The 19298-nt window shown below is 41.2% G+C and overlaps 1 protein-coding gene across 3 annotated transcripts; it reads left to right on the plus strand.

Annotated features, from left to right (window-relative positions):
* Positions 1-15: 15 nt before the first annotated feature.
* wu:fa11c10 (protein FAM110B) lies at positions 16-15522 on the plus strand. 3 transcript variants are annotated; one of them, XM_058410379.1, is made up of 2 exons: positions 16-158; positions 12009-15522. In XM_058410379.1, exon 2 carries the CDS (start codon positions 12510-12512, stop codon positions 13833-13835), a length of 1326 nt encoding a protein of 441 aa, XP_058266362.1. In that variant the 5' UTR covers positions 16-158; positions 12009-12509; the 3' UTR covers positions 13836-15522. The 3 variants fall into 3 exon arrangements, with proteins under 3 accessions (XP_058266362.1, XP_058266360.1, XP_058266361.1); XM_058410377.1 differs by lacking the exon at positions 16-158 and adding an exon at positions 6204-6347; XM_058410378.1 differs by lacking the exon at positions 16-158 and adding an exon at positions 7633-7851.
* Positions 15523-19298: the final 3776 nt, after the last annotated feature.

Consider the following 19298-nt stretch of genomic DNA (forward strand, 5'->3'; position numbering starts at 1 on the left):
CAGGTAGTACAGTCCGTGCAGGACCCGAACTTTTCCTAGCCGGTGGATTTAAAGACAATGTGATGGACACTACAGTGCTGTGCATTAGTTTATAATAGAAATATTACACCGAGATCTTCAGTACTGGTTCATGCAAACACTTCTGCAGCGTCCGACGGGTGAGATGAAGTTTTATTATTATTTTTTTTTATTTTTAGATATCATATATGAATAAAATATTTGACTTATTTAGTTGTTCTGCTGATGCATTGACTATTTAATAAGTAAGCTAATGCTCGAGGATTTAAAATCTATTATTATTATTATTACTATTGCTGTTGTTATATTAATTCACACATGCACTATGGATGTAGTAGCTAGATGTTAAAGCTAGTTATTGATCATTACAGAAAGTTGGCCTCGGGGCAGTGTCTGGACACTGAGTTTAGAGTATTTTCACTGGCCAGTCTGTTTAAAACGGTGTATGTAGAGTAAACTCCCAGAAACCGCTCCACACAGAGCTCCACACAGAGCTCCATACATGTCCTACCCATAACGCTTAAGTGTGTTAAAGCAGACAGAGTGGAGGAGATCATCTCTGGTCTTCTCTTCTGATGATGAAACTGGCCTTTAAGCCACAGCAACTTCCTCTGTTCTCTTTCTCTCAGGCTCACAAACCCAAACACACTCACAAACACAAATACACTCACAACTGGAATTAAACACCTGGAGTCAAAACACTCCTTTCATATTCATTTTTACACGAGCATTACAAACATTCTCCTTTTTTTCACTTGCTTCCATGACACTTTCAGTTCTTTCTTTCTTTCTTTCTTTCTTTCTTTCTTTCTTTCTTTCTTTCTTTCTTTCTTTTTCTTTCTTTCTTTTTTTGTCAGAGTTGATCGTCACAGCTAAAATTGCAAAGTGTACACAAAACATGTTAGTGGACTGGAAAATGAATAATTGCAGGTCTAGGTGACATGAAGACATGTTATTCTTTTATAGAGTTAGGATCGGAACTTAGCGAGCTCATCTTTTTATAGTGTGAAAATAGCTGTTCTGCTTGAAAGAAGACAGTGGTGTGGTTGAGGGTGTGGTTGGGGAGTGGTTAGGGGAAGTAAATATACAACACATGAAGCCACAAGCGAATATGTTAAATATATAAAAAGCTTTATAAGAGAATTATGTATGTAAATTCCTGTGTTTAAAAATTAAAGCTAACTATGTGGCCTATACTTGCACTCCAGAGCTAGGTCTCCTCTATCAAAACAGACCGCTATTTCATAATCTCAGTATCCCCTCGAATTATTCCCGCGATTTCACTTTATCCTGTCTGGGTTCTGCCAGGAGATCATTGATCACAGGCTTATCTCTGTCTGCTTCTCTCCTCTTGTTGCTCACTCCGTAGCAATGTTGTTATTTTACATGTGCTGATGACTTAGCTCTGAGCAGCTCTGTGCTGGTGCTGATGTCTCTGTTTTGGAGATAAGCCTGTATCAGGACCTTGTGAAATGTTGGATATTCTGTGACACCCTTGTTCTATTCTCAGAAACTCCTTCTGACATCATGCTTCCCATCTCTCCCCCATGTCTCTTCTGACTGTAGTTCATGATGAAGGTTGCCTCATAACGTGGCTTTCCTTGAGGCATTTCGAGCAGGGCTTAAACGTCTGCTCTCAAAATAGACGGATCTGTGGGGATTCCAAGATTACAGAGTAGGTTACTCCTTCCCTTCTTCTTTTCCCCCCTCTGGAAGTGTTTACAGATACACACTCTTCTCTGGCACCTTATATTACCCCTACCCTAAACTACAGCATTTAATGAGACGTCAGGATTGTGGAAACGATTAAGGAGTGATGGAATTAATATTTTGTATTGTAAAAAGAGCTTAATTCCACAATTATCTTCCTGGGAGGCTTAGCTGTACCTTTCACAAACACACATGAAGCCTATGTTTTTAAGCTTCAACTTGCACAACATAACACAGCAGCTGAAACGTCTGGAAAGAGCTGATGATTTTTTTTTTTTATGTTGGACAAATTTTATCAAGAGTTAAAACCCCTCCCAATTATGTTCTCCCAAATTGTTTATATAGTTCCATTGGTCAGAGATTGAAACAGTTAAATTAGTTTAAAGTCAGGCCAGACAAGAAGCATTCGCTTGAGCCCCTAGTTAAATACAACAAATGGGTTTTCCTGTTGTCTGTTGACTGGGTTAGAGAAAGGAACGTCTAAAGAATGTCCAGATAATAAATATCTCCTGATAAACAACAGGCTGACGGAACATGTTGTCTCCTCCACAGTAGAGCTCAGACCTAATAGCCACTGCTGAAGATGATGTGGTTATGACATAGTTTAAAAACCCCTTGTTCATTTGCTGACTTTACTCATTCCAGCCATATGGGTTTAGTCTGGGAATGCATTCTGGAACCACACAAGTTTTTCCTTTGTGTGTATTTTTCCTTAATCTGTAATATGCACATATAGCCTGTCAGTACTCTTACCAAACAATACATATCAAGTTTCATAATCATATCCTGTAGCATTTAGGTGTTTGGGTTGTTTTTCTGGACCTTAAGGAAAGAAAAAGCCCAGGAGTTCATGAACAATCATGAACATCTTCAGCTGTAAGATAAATATGAAGGTTCCACAGAATCCATAGATTCGAATAGATTGGATTATGAACATCTGTTCGATCTATACGAATATAAAACTCCAAGTAGACTCATTACTTAAATATATGCAATAATATTATGTCTATTTATCAGAGACAAAACATTTAAGTCTTGAAATACAGAAAGCCAGAAATGTCCAGGATCCCCTGGCTACTATCTGGCCAACACCGAGGACCCCCTTTGAGACCCTGTGTGCAGAAGATGGTTAGCTGGATGTTGGTGGTTATTGTTAACACTTTATTTGCATTGAAAAAGGAATCCTGCTGAGAAGTCCTCGGTACCACTCACTCATCGGAAACAACATCACTGTACTGGGTTTCGTAACCACACTTTACCGTACCACACAATCCCAGGGAAAAGTGACTAATGGTTTCCTGACAGCAAACGTGATGCCTCTTAACAACCAAGTTGCAGGAATAACCACCTCTCTGCTCCTACCCAGAGTGCTTTGCTTTCTCAACGGATCTGAGAAACCTGGTTGCAGCCAAACATGAACTAAGTGACTAAGAGTACACTCACCTTTTTCCTCATGTTTGTGTTTGTCATCACTTAGCCTGCACTGGTTGGTCCCATTAACCTGTGTGTGTGGGTGAGTGTGCTTTGTGGTAGACGAGAGACACTGCTGCAGCTTTGACCTTGAAATTAATCAACGCAACTGTATTTTACTGTGGCTGAGAAGTGCAAAACAATAAAAAAAAATAACAAATCCCAAAACACAAGGACGAATCAGACAGAGCAAAAAATGTAGGTATAGTTTGTGAATGGAATTCTTTCCTCTGATTGGACAAGACATCGGTCACTAAAATATTATTTTTAAAATCTTTTAAAGAAAATAACAAACATATATATTTATATTTACAAGAAAATGGAGTTCATTCAACTCTACTGTGATGAAGGACGTTCATATGGTGTGATGTTGGAGATACTGATAGCGTATCATGGAGTAAAGATTAGTCTGCGATCTCTAAAAACACACCAGGTATGTTTGGAAGAGCAAACTATTCCAGATTAAAGGATGTAAGGAGCGCTATAAGAGCAGAGCTGTGTTCATACACACACCAATCCACTTTCTACTGCTGCAGCTACTAATCCAATCAGAGGGAAGAATTCCGTTCACAAAAACTATGCCTACCTTTTCCATTTTGTCTGAATTCTCCTTGTGTTTTTGGATTTGTTATTGTGTTTTGTACTTCTCGGCCCTCCGTAGCACTTGCCTGTAACTGCAATCGTGAAACTGTCAGATTAATTGACATGTATGTTTATTGATATGTAAGCTATCTGTAGCTGATTCTCCTACACTGTATCTGATTTATCCTCTTCCTGCTGTGCACAGTGTTTGTATGAGTAAGCATTTCTGTTTCCTGGTCTAATGTGTATTCCCTGAGAGCTGATGTAGATGTTAGAAAGCCTGTTTGCATTGCTTGTGAGACATAAGAGCACAAAACAGTCTCGTGATCAGACAAGATTTGTGTGTGTGTGTGTGTGTGTGTGTAGAGCCTAGAGCATGGTCTGTGATCTTCTGTATGAAGGATGGGCTCAAGCAGTAATCCTCCACCCAGAATGTTTTTTCTGTAATCCCCCTATTCAAAGAGTCTGCCATTCCTGCACTGTTCAGATGAATAACTCAGTCTAAAGGCAGCAGGCACCGACAAGCTCCTGCAATAGGACCGGCTATAAACATCTCAGCAAGTTGCAGAGAGATGAAATTACAACCAGGGTGTGAGGAGGTTTAAGTTCAGGGGTCAGTGAAGCTTCACCTCCTGCACTGAACTTGATAGCATGGTCAGCAACCGAAGATGAGAAGTATTTGAAGTGACCTGCTGTTATATAACTAATTAATTTTCTGCATTTGACACGGTATAATGGCATTTCATTAAAACTCGACTGCTATGTATTTTTGTGCTGCAGTGCTCACTGTGTGTGTGTGTTAGGGTGATCTGTGACACCTCAGGGATGTTTTGTTCTTTCTGTCGTGGTTCTTGACACGAGTGGAAGAAGGAAGCTGCCAGCCAACTCCTCGGACAGAATTACAGACGTTCTCATTGGTATCTGTTACTGTAGCCACAGGTATCTGTGATTTGTTCCTATTGTTTGAGTCGTATATGAGCCCCTGGCACTGACGGTGTGGGTTTCAAAGGCTACAGGATGAAGAGGAGCATTAAGCCATCCATACCTGTACCTGACGTACTTTAACTGGTTATCTGCTTTGCATCTGGTTAACTGTATGTAATCGAGCACATACTGGTGACTGATACATGTAGTGGATTTATATTCATTCGGGACTAGTGATCGGTTATGAGTTCGAATCCCAGGTCCACCAAGCTGCCACTGCTGGGCCCCTGAGCAAGGCCCTTAACCCTCAATTGCTCAGTTGTATAAAAAGAAATTTGATAAAATGTAAGATAAGGGTGTCACCTGGCTTTTATACATTTTTACACCTGGCTTGTATACATAAAAAAGTTTATAAACTTATAATAACTGTAATGATAAATAAATATTAAATAATTGTAAGTTTTGGCTAAAAGAGACAATTTGCTTTACATTCAGGTAAAAGGATCTGAAATGGTTTAAAGCTATGCTTCACAAAGTGGGTCACCCCAGGGGCCCATCTTGTATATTCAGGAGGTCACTGACATTACTGCCTGTTTTTTCTCTTCATTTTTTTGTTTGTTGTTATAGATTTTAATTATACAACTAGTTAATTAATTAATTATTATAAATCTACTTAAAAGCTAAAAAACAACAACTTTAATCTGTGTGCAGTTTAATGTGCTGGTAATGTCATTTGGTGTACCTCAGGCTGAGTGGAAAATATCATGGCACGCTCAATGAAAATTAAATGCTCCTAAAAGGGACCTTGGGGAAATTGTTTACATCTGAAAGGGGCCACAAAAACATTTAGAAGAAGCCTTGGTTTAAGTGATTAGATTTAAACTTGATGTAAATGCATACATTTCTGTGCACCGTTCTACACATCATCACTATTAGGACATAATCCCTGCTCCACACTGATGAAATGACCAGGTTTATGAAGCATGAGCAGCTCTCGAGAAATGGAATTGACTGGAAAAGCACCGGAATTGTGACACACACACACACACACACATACACACATACTTCATTTTGTCAGGTAAATCCTTAGAGAGCATCCTTAGCTAGACAGGATATCCTTGTAGCAACACTGCAAGTGTATTGTTTCCATAACTCTTCCCTAACTTCTTTGATGAAGCCGTCTAACCCTCTTGTATCACTTCCTTAACAGTAACACAGAGGTAGAAAGGTGCTGGAAGAGCAGGGGGGAGAAATGCTGAGCAGTGTTTTGGGAAATGCCTCGTAGCTGTAGAGAGAAGAAAAATAAATGGATCTTGTGGAAACTGAGGTGATGTGCGGTTCTTTGGCTGGAGAACGGCAACAGGAAAAGTGGAGGCTCGGATACATGTTGTTGTAGTCCCTCTTGTCATGTGCCTACTAGGAAGTGGTCTTCCTGCCTGTACTTGAGCAGACAAGCTGATTGGGCAGGCTGGGTGGAGCCGTGGAGAGCAAAAGGAGGAGTATTTGAGTTCTCCCCTCAGTTGCACGCTCGCATGCGCTTAACACACAGCTTCAGTGTGACGTGACTTTCTATAACACTGTCTGTTCTCTCATAAGGACATTACTCTTGTCGTCTCAGCCGGGAGATTTTCACGCCTCCTTCGGTAAGTCGCTGCACAGAAAATAGACTGGATAAATGAATAGAGATGACCGATATTGTTTAAGAATATTGTTGGTCAGAAGTGCATGCTTGTCTTAAATCACATGAAGTTTTTTTTTCCTGTTGATGATTTTATTTGTTTAAACATGTTTTTCCCTAGAGAAACTTGTTTTAAAGCAGTGGAGGAACTGGTTTAGAACTCTATAGAGCACATAGATGCCTCATGATCACTGTTTCCAGAATGTTAATGAGTTTCTCTGTACGGTCATTGAGGGCTGAATAACCACTTAATACGGGAGCCTAAGCTATTGCTCATTAAGCTCCACTTTACATGAGGCGACAAAAGCCCTCCGTCCTTGGCCCACAGTGTGTCCTTGGATCGACTTGCATGAGACTTATTTTATTTTTTTGTTTGGCAGATTAGATTTTTCTCTGATTTGAATGCTTTGTGCAATTCTTATTTTCCTTTTTATGTAGGAAAGTTAACAATATCCAAAGAATGAGTCAGGACAAGGGAACTCTGTGAATATGTGATGAGTGTGTGTGTGTGTGTGGGTATATCTTCCTGTTCATATGGTCAGGAAAACAAACGGAAGCCCTCTGTCACCAGGGCATTAGTCTCAGAGAAGCTCTTTGTAAAACTGACTAAACCGGGTTAAATAGTTGACTGGAGTTTTGTAAGGTTTGTGTTTTCAATGTGTTTTGTGTTAACAGTTTTGTGTGTGTGTGTGTGTGTGTTTGTGCATGTGTGTCTCTTAGACTCTGAAGGAAAGGGTGGTCGTGATGATAGTAGTGGAAATAGATAAAGACCACGCTCTGAGACTGCAGTGACGTCACTGGGGTGCTGTAGCAGCTTTATGATTACATTTGGACTATAATTGGATGTGGGTCAGTGTGTTTACATGTGTGTGTGCAAGAACACGCATGAACGTTGTTGTTGTTGTTATTTTTCTGCTCATGACAGCACACGAAAGATGTAATTTTGTGTCTACGCTGTAAATTCCCTTTGGCTTTTCCAGCATATTTCGAGGTTTAGATGGTGAAGTGCCGAGTTTAAGCAACACAATTTGTCATTCCTTTAGAAGAATTGCTGTCACTGGGTTAAGGCTTGTGTGTGAAACCTGAAGGAACCACGCTCAGAAATGGCACCATGGTTATATATATATATATGTATATATATATATATATATATACATATATATATATATATATATATAATATATATATAATCACTGTATATATATACAGTAATTGCTAAAATGATTAGACCATTTGTCTGCTTAATCATTACATCGCTACTGTCAGTGTCATTGTTTTGATCTGAGACAGAGTTCCTGGTGTTCTGAGGTGATAATGCAGCTACACCAAAGCTGCTTCTGGTTCAGAGTTGACCTCAGACGCCTTGGTGACGTTCCCTGAACAGGGTCCAGAGAACGATTTGATTCAGAGGAGATGCAAACTGTCGTCTGATGGATCGTCCATCTTCCTGAACGGTTCGGTCTTTTCAGGTAACGTTACTGATGAAGAATGACACCCTGATGGATTTGGCCTCACAGGGCCCCTGAATCAGATGGTTTTATCTCTGAAAGCCTGGCAGCATGTGATAGAAGAGAATGGGGAATATGAGCGGAATGTGCAGCCGTGGGAAGGGCTTCGGGCTGGCTGATGTCTGCACAGTCAAAAGACAAGTAGAGGCTCAACTTGTCCTACTTATCAGAATCTGAATGCTAGGATCTTTTGTTCTGTTTTTGGGGGGCTGATTATCTATGTGATGTATTTTCCCCCAACATGGACAAATGTCTATTTATTCACACAAGGGGTTGCTTGGGGGTGGGGGGCACGGACCACCTGCTCTTATTTGTTTATCTTATTAAAGTCTGATAATAAGGAGAGGCTGTATATAGAGGATCAGTTCCTGCCATGTTTGTAGTAGTTTGTACTTTTCCAGTGATGGGCACAGTGGCATCTTCAGCTGTTCAAGTGTTACTGTTCGGACAGAAGACTGGACATGAATACAATGGTGTTCAAGCTAAATACACAAAGATGAATGGCAGTGACGGCTGGATAATTCTCTCCTCGATGCCCGGGATGCGTGTGGAATTATGAATATCAAGAAAGTCCCGAGGACTTAGACTCAGACGGCTGTGGGCTGTTGGGAGGAGGTTGGGCTGTGTACTGTTACAACTCTTTGGCACTCTAATGGCCCTGTGTTCAAAGTTTATTTTGTCCTGCTGTTAGTGGAAGGAGTTGTCCTATTGTATTGGCGCTGCATATAAGAAAGGGTCATTTACTGATAAGGAGACCACAGTAGAGATGGGTAGGGTTATCTGGTTGGCTGCTTGAGGCACCTTCAGTTACTGTGGAAGTAGTGTGTGTGTGTGTTCCATCTGGGGCATTAAAACTGCCTTTCAACCAGCACAGTAAAAGCTGTAACGTGTCCCATGGGAGACCTAACTGAGCCTGACACACTAGTTCATGCTTAATGTTACAGTTATGGCTTTCTCCACAGATCAATCTTAATTTCCAGGTAATGGTAAGTAGAGGTTAAAATGGGTAGTTTAGCAGCTTTAACCCTTTAATGCCTCTTTTATGACAATTGCTCAGTTATGCCAGATTCAACCATAATGTATGTAACCTGGAGATCAGACGTTTTGCATCGAATCGAATAATAATTTCTGTGACTTCATGTTCAAGATCTACTGATGTTTATGTTTTAAAGGTAAATTCAGTATATTTGATAAGGAAACACACCAAAACTGAACCGAGACCCACTGGCATGAAATGCTTCAATTGCAGCAACCAGAGCTGAAAGGCAGAGAGTGAGACCCCATGGTGTAGCCTGATATTTGAGCGTGAGGACTGTGTGTAAATGGGTGATCAAAGTTATCACTGTTCTTGATAGTGCTGGTTACTGATAGAGAGACATGACCTCCTGAAGGTTGTGTTTGCATGCGAGGCCACATTCTCTCCGTCCCGCAGTGCATTCCACCTGGCTTTAATTTACACATTCTCTCTGCTTCAGGTTTCATTAGCTAGCCAAAAAAAAATTTAAAGTAAAGTTGCTCCTGAGAAAGAGGGTGAGTGAGGCCTGAAGAAAGTAGTCACCAGGATGTGCTCTGTGTCTCCCAGCATGAGGGAGTTGTGTTTGTTTTACCCAGAACTCAACAGGGAGAAAAGAGCCAATCTCTGGCCTCTAGTCTGTGTCACTGCTGGGTCCAGATAATGCTTTATATGTCAATAACCCCCCCAAACAAATACATACTCACACACACACACTTCAAACCAAGCCATTCCCTCTGACCTCAGTAGTGGCCTCTGTTGACCAGAAACCATTTATCTCATTATTTTTTATTCTTCATCATGTAGATGTGTTTATCTCCAGGAATTCCCTTGTAAAAAAAAAAAAAAAAAAAAAGTCTAGCTAGTACCCAGCTGACCCTGTGTCCTGCTACTTCTGCTTTCATTTCCCTTGTTGTATTTTGTTATTGTTGTTGTTCCACTGTCCGTACTTTATGCCTGGCTTGCTCTCCTCTCCTTTAATTGATAGAAATTGTAAAAGCACAAAATCTCCTCCTCTTACCCAATCCCCTTGTAATTACAGCGTGTAGTTTCTCTCAGCTGGAATTTGTGTGGTCATTTTTTCCACTCTTCGGCTGTATGCTGCTGAAGTTGACTGGTGGTATCCCACTGTTTTTTTTTTTTATTGTTGCTTTTAGGCCATGCAGGGTCACATTTTCCCAGTTCAGATTTCAGGCATAAAACTGTTTCATTAACGTGAATTAGCGGTCCAAATTATATACGCAATGTTTATATATTACAGATGTGCCTTGCATTTTCTAAACATTATGCAACTTTCTGGAAACAGACATCTACAGTACCATTAAGCATTTAAATATAGGGATATATCAGCCTTTAATTAAGAGTCAGTTTTCTAAGGGAGATGGTAAATGATGTAAGCATGTCCCGTGTTTGGAGATGAATGATTATTACAACAACTTTGGGAATTCACTGATGTGAGTCAATGTTCTTTGGCAACGGACAATTAGCATTTGAAAACATCATATTTTGGGAGAGATTATGTTCCTGTATGCCCATGTGTCCTGGATGGTGCTCTAGACCCTTTTATATCTCGATCTATTCACACTTCTATAAATGCCCAAACTCGGTCTGTGACATCATGGACATTCCCGCACAGTCCAGTTCATTCCTGTATGTTCGAGTCTGGTCTTGCCTGGCTTATTATATGCCCGAGTCTTTACCTGTGTCTTTAATGTTCCTGGCCCTAAGAGCAGTGATTAAGGTACATATTACACAATAAGGTGTGAATGGTGAGGGTGGGGGTGTTTGTGAGTCTGGGTTTTTGAGTTGCATATTTGAGTTTTTGAGATAAAAACAGGAAGATGGAAGAAAACAGCAGTGAAAGTAGCTCTAAAGCTAAAATCTAAAATGGTATATGCTGTGTTCGAACGGCATAGTGACTGGTTCAGCGTCATATTTGTGTAAAGTCCTCCATGATGTTGGATATGAAACACTGTGAGTAAGGGTGTCAGGGTGCTGAGTTCCTATCAATATGAGTGAGTAAAAAAGCATGTTTGGGTCCCATCTCTCTCAACAGTTCTAGCCTGCCTGGATCCACAGCAAATGCTCCTTCTATTAAAAGCCCTGCCACTGAGGGACAGCTGAACATATTTGAGTGTATATGTGAAGCAGTCAGTTTACTGTGCACTCAGAGCCGTCCTCATCCTCTTCTATATATTACTTACTTCCACTGTTGGAGATGGTCAAAGGTGTAATTCACATAGTTTGTATAAAGGAAATACACATCAGATCTGACATGTATTTGGTAATTAAATCCTGAGTCCTGAGTTGTACCTTGCTTAGTCTCTGTCTCTCTTTATATTATTTCAAGTTGTGTCCGGATAAGAAAAGAAAAAGAAAAGCCCTTTGAGTGTGTGATATAATATAGTCGAATTGCTCAGTAATAATCTCAGTAATATTACAAATGGGAAGAGGGTGGAATGGAAAGAAGAGTGGAATTGACTTGGAATTGATGAAACATGGAAGTATTAGAATGAGGATACTGAGAGTTCAGGAAATAAACTGGAGCTGAGTTAAAGCTCATGGGCTTTTCCATCTCTATGTCAATAAGCTGATAATCTAATAGTAATGTGCTTTGTATAGGTAATACACAAACCCTTTTTTTAAGGAGTGAAGGAAACGTGAAGAAGGTTTAATTGTTTTCCCTCAAACCTTTTAATGCAACCCAACATAAAAGATTGCAGCTGTTCTCTCGTTCCTTTCCCCCTTTTTGTTGTCTTTCAAAGTATTTCATTTGAATGAAAATTCAGTAGGCGTGTTTGTTGTGAGTGGGGGGTGGGTGTGGACAATGGCCTCAGCTTGGGATATTAGCCAACTGGAGACCAATTCTGTCCCCCCCTCCTCCTTTCTTTCCTCTTATTGGCTGGTGGGTGAGACAGCATCTGGAGGCTGTGAGAGTGGAATAGGAGGAGCCAGGCAGTGCATTAAAAACCAAGTATCTGTCCCATTTACTCTCCAGTGCTCCTCTGTGCTTCACATGGTGTGGAGCTGAGGCAGTAGGACGAGTTCTTTCGTTCATTTCTTTTTCTCAGTTCTGAACATGTTTTATCTTTTCTTTTCTTTTCAGGAGGCATCAGCCTGAAAAAGGGAACCTCCAGGATTATAATCTCTCGGGTGGATTGTATGGGACGGTGCGCGTGTGTGCCTATATGAGAAATCAGACTGGGTTCCTGTTTTGCCTGCTTCAGCATTGACTTTACCAACTGCACTCACTCTGGTGGGTCACTCTTCAGACTGATGTGGAATGCAACCTCTGGCGACCCCCTTCAACAAGTCTTCATTCAGTGAGCAGCACTGGGAAGAGCAAGGATAAAAGGCAGGAGGTGACACAAAAAAGAGCGAGCAGCAACAGTAGGAGCAGATCACTCGAGTCAGGGCCCTCGGGTGGGAACAGAACTTAAAGCCCAAGACAAAAGGGAACGTGCAAGAAAAGCATCAATCACATTCAACAAGACTTTTTTTCTCAAGAGCTGGACATTTGGAAGCACCAGGGGGTACGGACCATTAGCCTCTGTTTCACCCTTTATTGAATTGCTCCCTCTATCACATTCACTGACCTATACCCATCATGCCAGTGGAGACTCTTCGTCCATCAGATGGCCGTCTGGCTGGAACACCTTTTACATCAGCCATGCCTCTCCGAATCTTAAACAAGGGCCCGGACTATTTCCGCAGGGTTCCTGACACTGGTGTACGCAAGCTGAGCGCGGTCGAGCGTCTCGAGGCCGACAAGGCCAAGTACGTGAAGAGCCAGCAGGTGGCTCTCACCAGGCAGGAGCCCATCAAGCCCCCGGTCATTCGCAAGCCACTGATGTCTCCGGCCATGATGCTGCACACACCACCGGCCAGGAAAGTTCCCCGCAGACCCTCAGACACTGAAAACGGGGGACAGGGGCCATGCAGGGCTACACCGCTCAATCTGGACGTCCTGAACAACCTCATTAACATCACAGATGGGCCCCAACCCTTGTCTCCTGCCCCTAACTCTCCCTCTCCCTCAGCCATGTCTGAGCAGTCAGCAGAACCTCAGCAGAGTTGTGGCTTTAATGGGCATTTTCTGTTGAAGCCTTCTTCTTCCTGTACTTCCTCTTCTCTCAACAGCCAAATCCAGTCTTCTTCTCATGCTTCTCCTACTCCAGAGCCGAGCCACAGGCCCCCGCCTGTGCCTGCCAGAGTTCACAGACTCCCTGCACAGGGCAATTACAGCAGCCCAAACCCTGTGACAGTGCGGCGGGTCGATGTGCGGCCACAAGCGGAGATCAGGAAGCCCCAGAGGATGCCTCTACAACCTCAGTCCAAACTTTTACAACCCAAGCCTAAACCCAGACAGACACCACATCCCCAGGCCCCACCACCATCTACACCATCCTTCAAATCCCCATCCCTCCCCTCACACTCGCCATCGTCCCCCTGCCTACCCTCCAGCCCCCTGTTATTACGAGCAGGCATGCTACCCCCAGCCTCACCAGCCTGTACCCGCTTATCCTCAGCAAGCTCACGGGGCTCGACACGCAGGCGCCCCTCACTGCACCGGTCCAAATCGGACCTGAGCGACCGGTATGCGCGTGCCAACGCTGACCTAGAGCGCTTCTTTAATTACTGTGGCTTAGAACCCAGCGAATTGGAAGGTATTGGCATGGAGCATTTTGGACGTGCCAATTCTGATATCGTGTCCATTTCAAAACTTCGCAGCGTCAGCACACCCAGCTCTGAGTGTGGAGATGAAGGGCACGCTTACAAAGAGGAGGAAGATGACGATGAAGATGATGGTCCTCCAAGGCCCGGCGAACGCGTTCCCTATGGCATCTCGGTAATCGAGAGGAACGCACGCGTCATCAAGTGGCTTTACGGGATCCGACAGGCTCGGGATTCTCAAAACGTTTCCAACGTATAGGTGCCTCAATGAAACACCAAAACAATGGTGCGAAGGAAAATAACGGGGACAGAAACAGATCAAACATGCCCCACAATAATGATGTCTTTTTACATGCAATATATTTATTACGTTTTTTGAAGACTCTCGAAGATATTTTGTGTTGTATATTTGTGATCAGTATGGAGTATTCTTTATTTGCCTTACAGTAAGCTCAAGGATATTGGTTCTTGAACATTTAATTTGTGTTACATCATTATAGATATTTTGTCGTGACAGCCCGTTGTTGTTTTCTCCAGCTATGTACTTTGGGCTGTGGCGATTTACCTCAAAGGGACTGAAACAAGCTTTAGATTCTCTGCACATTGACTTAGAAAATGAAAGTCATTTAAAGCAATAATTAAAGTACAAGATACTAAGAGCCATGAGAGTGTGATTGAATGGATGATGTTGATGATGATGATGACAGTTGTGATGAACACAGCAATGGGCCAGCTGTTGTTAACATTGATAATCAGGTACTTTATATCAGATATAGACTTATTTTTAAAAATCAATGCATTGATATGGGAACTGTGGCTTCCAGTATGTCAAGAGAACAATAGTAAGGTACTGTTTCAGGAAGTTAGCACAGTTTCCTGAGAGGCCGCAGTCCCCCAGTCAGAGATAGAAAAATTTCGGTAAGCCAGAACTAGAACTAGAATTAGGACTAGGAAGCACACAATGTCTAGTCAGCACACATTACACTAAGACATGTTTATACACACACACACACACACAGATACAAAAAGATGCATGCACTCAAAGGAACTTTCACACACTGACCACTGGTCACGGTGCAAGAGTTGTTCCATCAGCGTCAAGTGTGAATGTGTTGAAGAGACAAAAACGGGTGTGTTGAGATATGGCACTAGTGACTCGATGATACTGTGAAGGAACTCAGAGCAGCTTTAAACTCCTTCCTTTTTTAAAACATGGCTGTGATTTTCGTCAGCATGTAAGAGCTTTCGTTAGCATGCACGTGTATTTTATCTACAGGTGATGTATGGAAAGCCATTTTAGATGAAGCACAGATACAACTGAAAAACATTCCAGCATTAATGTTCAAAAACAACTTTTTTTTGGTTTGATTGTATTATTACTGTTTTATTATTTCTGTTCACACAGCACTGTTTCTCCCTGTGCATTATTTGTGAGATTGGTGCAGGAGGTTGATGTGAAATAGCCTGAGAGAGAGCAGGAAATAGTTAGTCAGAAATCTCAGATATATAAACACACTGGCATCTCTTTTCTGCAGAGATGAGTGGTTGAGGCGGTGAAAGGGAAATGTTCCTCTGTAGTCATGTAAACTGTAGTAACATGACTTTGTGGACAGGGCTGTTTTTCACATTTTCCTTTTGCAGTTTTATATTTTTCACTTTTTCCACCAACAGTCTGATGTTTCAACACAGCAAGCATTCAGGATTTGCTTGCGTTTTTTTTTTTTTGTGTGTGTGTGTATGCTGTCTAATCTTTTTACATGCTTATTGTCAAAAGTAAATCACTTGCTAATATTACCTGTGTAGAAATCACATGAATAAATACACTTAGCCATGTTCTCTGGGCAATGAAGTATGACCAGGGTTGTGTTTCAGCCTTCTAAGTCATTAAAGACTGAATTTCTTTTGTCTTCTAATGATCTTAATAAACAGAAAATGTTTTTGGAAGAATATGTATGTGCATTTACTCCGTCTTTACCTTGAACTTACATTTTATTACCTCTTATAACCCTTTAGAAACAGAAACTAATCCCTGCTAATCTTTCTTGGAAGAATATTTATGCAAGACATAAATATTTCCTTGGTTTAAGTTAATGTATGAAATCTATAAGCTGCCCATTAGTCTCAGTGACCTATAACTTTATACAGAGTTTGTTTTAATTCTTGGTAGTCAGTCATTTTTTTTATTCATTTTGAGCAAAAGGAAAAGTTTCTCCACAACCAACACAACCATCCTCCTATTTGCATGAGAGCTCTCAGTTTCCCGGGGCACTGGCCAACACAGCCGTTTTAATCGACTCTGAGGAGTTGGATGTCAAATTGAATGTTATTGAATTAAATGATTGCATATATTCATCAAAAGGATTCGCAACCTGTCTGTCCACTTGCCTCCAAAAAGCAAAGGACGTTACGACTACTTGCTTCGTCAAGCCAACGTCAAAGTCAACTTTAATTATATTTTAGTGTCTCAAAATACATTATATACACAGATCAGGCATATGATACATATGACCAGTGCCAGGTTAGGTGAATAAGACCGAGTATCTCCTCATCATGGTACGTGTTAGTGGGTGGGATATATTAGGCAGCAAGTCAACATTTTGTCCTCAAAGTTGATGTGTTAGAAGCAGGAAAAATGGACAAGCGTAAGGTTTTGAGCTTTAAGTTTGACCGAAAGGGCTGTGATGGCTAGGCCACTGGATCACAGCATCTCCAAAACTGCAGCTCCTGTGGGATGTTGCTGGTCTGCAGTGGTCACTATCTATCAAAAGTCTATCACCTTCAGGGATCTAGTGGAGACCATGCCTCGATAGGTCAGGGCTGTTTTGGCAGCAAAAGGTGGACCAACACAATATTAGGCAGGTAGTCATAATGTTATGCCTGATGGGTGTACATGCCTCAGTAAACCTTATTATCACATTTGAAGCGCAAAATCCTGTATATGAAAAAGGAACATTGCTCTGACTTGTTTGGTTTTAGCTCTGACACACCCTTATAAGCTAATGGTTTCAAACCTGGTGCATATTCCATCCCACCTCTGGATTTTATGTCTGCTGCTGTACGGTAAGCACACTGTAAGATACTATGCTTCTCTATGATTCAGTGAAGCTGCGGTGTTTGACAGCGAGAGACCGTCCCCAAGGCTGCCTGAGAGTTATGTCCTGCCTTCTGTATGGAAGAGTGGATGGGGATGAGAAGAGTGAGTGATGTGTCAGAGAGGAGTGATAGTAGGAGTGGGTTTAAAGAGTAGGTGTCAGTCTCTGCATGGTAATGAGTTTAGTCATCCTGGAACATGTGGGTTTGGCCTAGAAGAAGAGAGAGAGGTAGGAAGAGGCGAACATTTCCTCAGTATGACTTCCTGTATATTAACAGTGTACTCACTTGTTTATTATTATTAAGTAATGCAGATGTCTATAAAGTAGCTGCTCTAACCTCTGTTCAAATACAACTGAAGGATCACAATAAAAAGGTATCTATATCTGCCTGTCAATCATGCTGATTAGCTCCTCCCTCAGATTGAACAAGAAACCTTATATGTGAAATCAAACAGAATAATGTAAAAGGGAATCTTTCTGTTTTATAAAGATTTTTCAATGAGATATATTTCATAAAAAAAGGATATTATTATTACATAAATAATATATATACATATATATATAATTGTTATATACATTATGTACACTGATCAGGTATAACATTGTGACCACTGAGTGGTGAAGTGAATAAGACTGATGATCTCCTCATCACTGTTAGTGGGTGGGATATATTAGACAGCAAGTGAACATTTTGTCCTCAAAGTTGATGTTAGAAGCAGGAAAAATGGACAAGTGTAAGGATTTGAGCTTTGAGTTTGACGAAGGACCAAATTGTGATGGCTAGACCACTGGATCAGAGCATCTCCAAAACTGTAGCTCTTGTGGGGTGTTCCTGGTCTGCAGTGGTCAGTATCTATCAAAAGTGGTCCAAGGAAGGAACAGTGGTGAACCGGAGACAGGGTCATGAGCGGCCAAGGCTCATTGATGCACGTGGGGAGTGAAGGCTGGCCCGTGTGATCCGATCCAACAGATGCGCTACTGTTGCTCAAATTGCTGAAGAAGTTAATGCTGGTTCTGATAGAAAGGGGTCAGGATACACAGTGCAGGATGGGTCAGGGCTGTTTTGGCAGCACCAACACAATAGTGGGCAGGTGGTCATAATGTTATGCCTGATCATGTGTCAGTACAGTCATGGTAGTCGATAGCTAGCATTGCATATTTAAGCATTGTATAAAGAAATCTGATTAATGAGGTTGATTTAAATCTTACAACACAACACAATCTCTTTTACATGACCAAGACCAAGCCAAGCAATTAACTGACTCAAAATGTAATGATGTCAGGGGCAACAGTTAAGATAAAAGGTATGGTCCATTATCACCTTTCTGTTTCAGACAGTACAGGAAGCAGCGATGTATGTCACAGCCTGACACACTTCCACACAGACTGTCAGGGGGAGTATAGTGATAATCTGATTAAACGCATGCGGATAAAAAAGCTTGAGTGCATGTGTGGATGTTTGTGTGTAGGATAGATTCAATTCAGTGTTTTGTAACAGACTCGAGTGTGTATGAAATAACATTCAGCACTAACACACACCACACTGTAATTGGTTTGTGTCAGGGTAAATGTTCTAGACCATCATAACTGGTCTATTTACAAAGAGCAGGATATTGATGGTTATGTATCATCACTTATATGCGTCACATGGTACGGAAATAAAAGACGACCCGTAGGCCCTCATGATCCTGGCCTCCATACCGTTCTAAACCTGGTACAATCTAAGATTATCGCATTTATTAGATTTCAGCATTAGTCATCTTCCTCATACCATTTTCCAGAACAGGATCAGATGTTTAGATGAAAAATATCTGTTATGTGTAGCAGGCCTCTGATGGGCTGTGCTGTAACAGTAGATACTGTAAGTGTGTGAATCATGGTATGAGCGCTAAACTTTTGTCGACGCCCTCACACATAACACACACACACACACACACATGACCCAAGAGCAGAAGGTCTGTGAGTGGAGGAGGTGTTCATAGCAAAGCCTGCTTACTCACTCTTTTAATTTTTATATTTTTTTTGCTGAGAACCGATTCTGAGATTATCCCACCGATCCTGGTTTAGGAAGCTCCACAGGAAATGTTTGAGGATTTTACTATTTGCCTAGTTAGCCTTAAATGTCATAAAAGGGTTTAGCAACTGAGCAATATGGAGATAGTTCTGTTTTTCCTGGACTTCAACCTCAAAACATTGCTATCAACAACCTCATGAGTTAGAAATGTAGCTTGAAATAACAAATAATGGATGTTAGGAGTACGGTGGTACAATGCAAATGTAATCTATTAACATAAACAGAAGGTAAAAACACTGTGAGGCAAACAGAACTGCATAAAATGTTGAGACAGTATGCTTCAATGAAAGTATGGTTATTGTGTCAAAGTCTTGTCCAAGTCTTCAGCCAAGAAAGTCTCATGGTGTGAAAATAAAACAATTGCTACTGTTAAATGTACACAGGTATTAAAATGTCAAAATATTACTTATCTAAAAGTGTTAGAAGAAAATTTGTTTCAAAGCAACTTTGCCTAAAAACACCCTTCCATTTCCATAAGTTTGCAATACATAAGAAAAACACAGGCTAATGTAGTTAAATAGAGAGATGAACAGATAATGTTAACGCAAATTAGTGA

Source organism: Hemibagrus wyckioides, linkage group LG15 (assembly GCF_019097595.1).
Source record: "Hemibagrus wyckioides isolate EC202008001 linkage group LG15, SWU_Hwy_1.0, whole genome shotgun sequence".
Taxonomy (NCBI): domain Eukaryota; kingdom Metazoa; phylum Chordata; class Actinopteri; order Siluriformes; family Bagridae; genus Hemibagrus; species Hemibagrus wyckioides.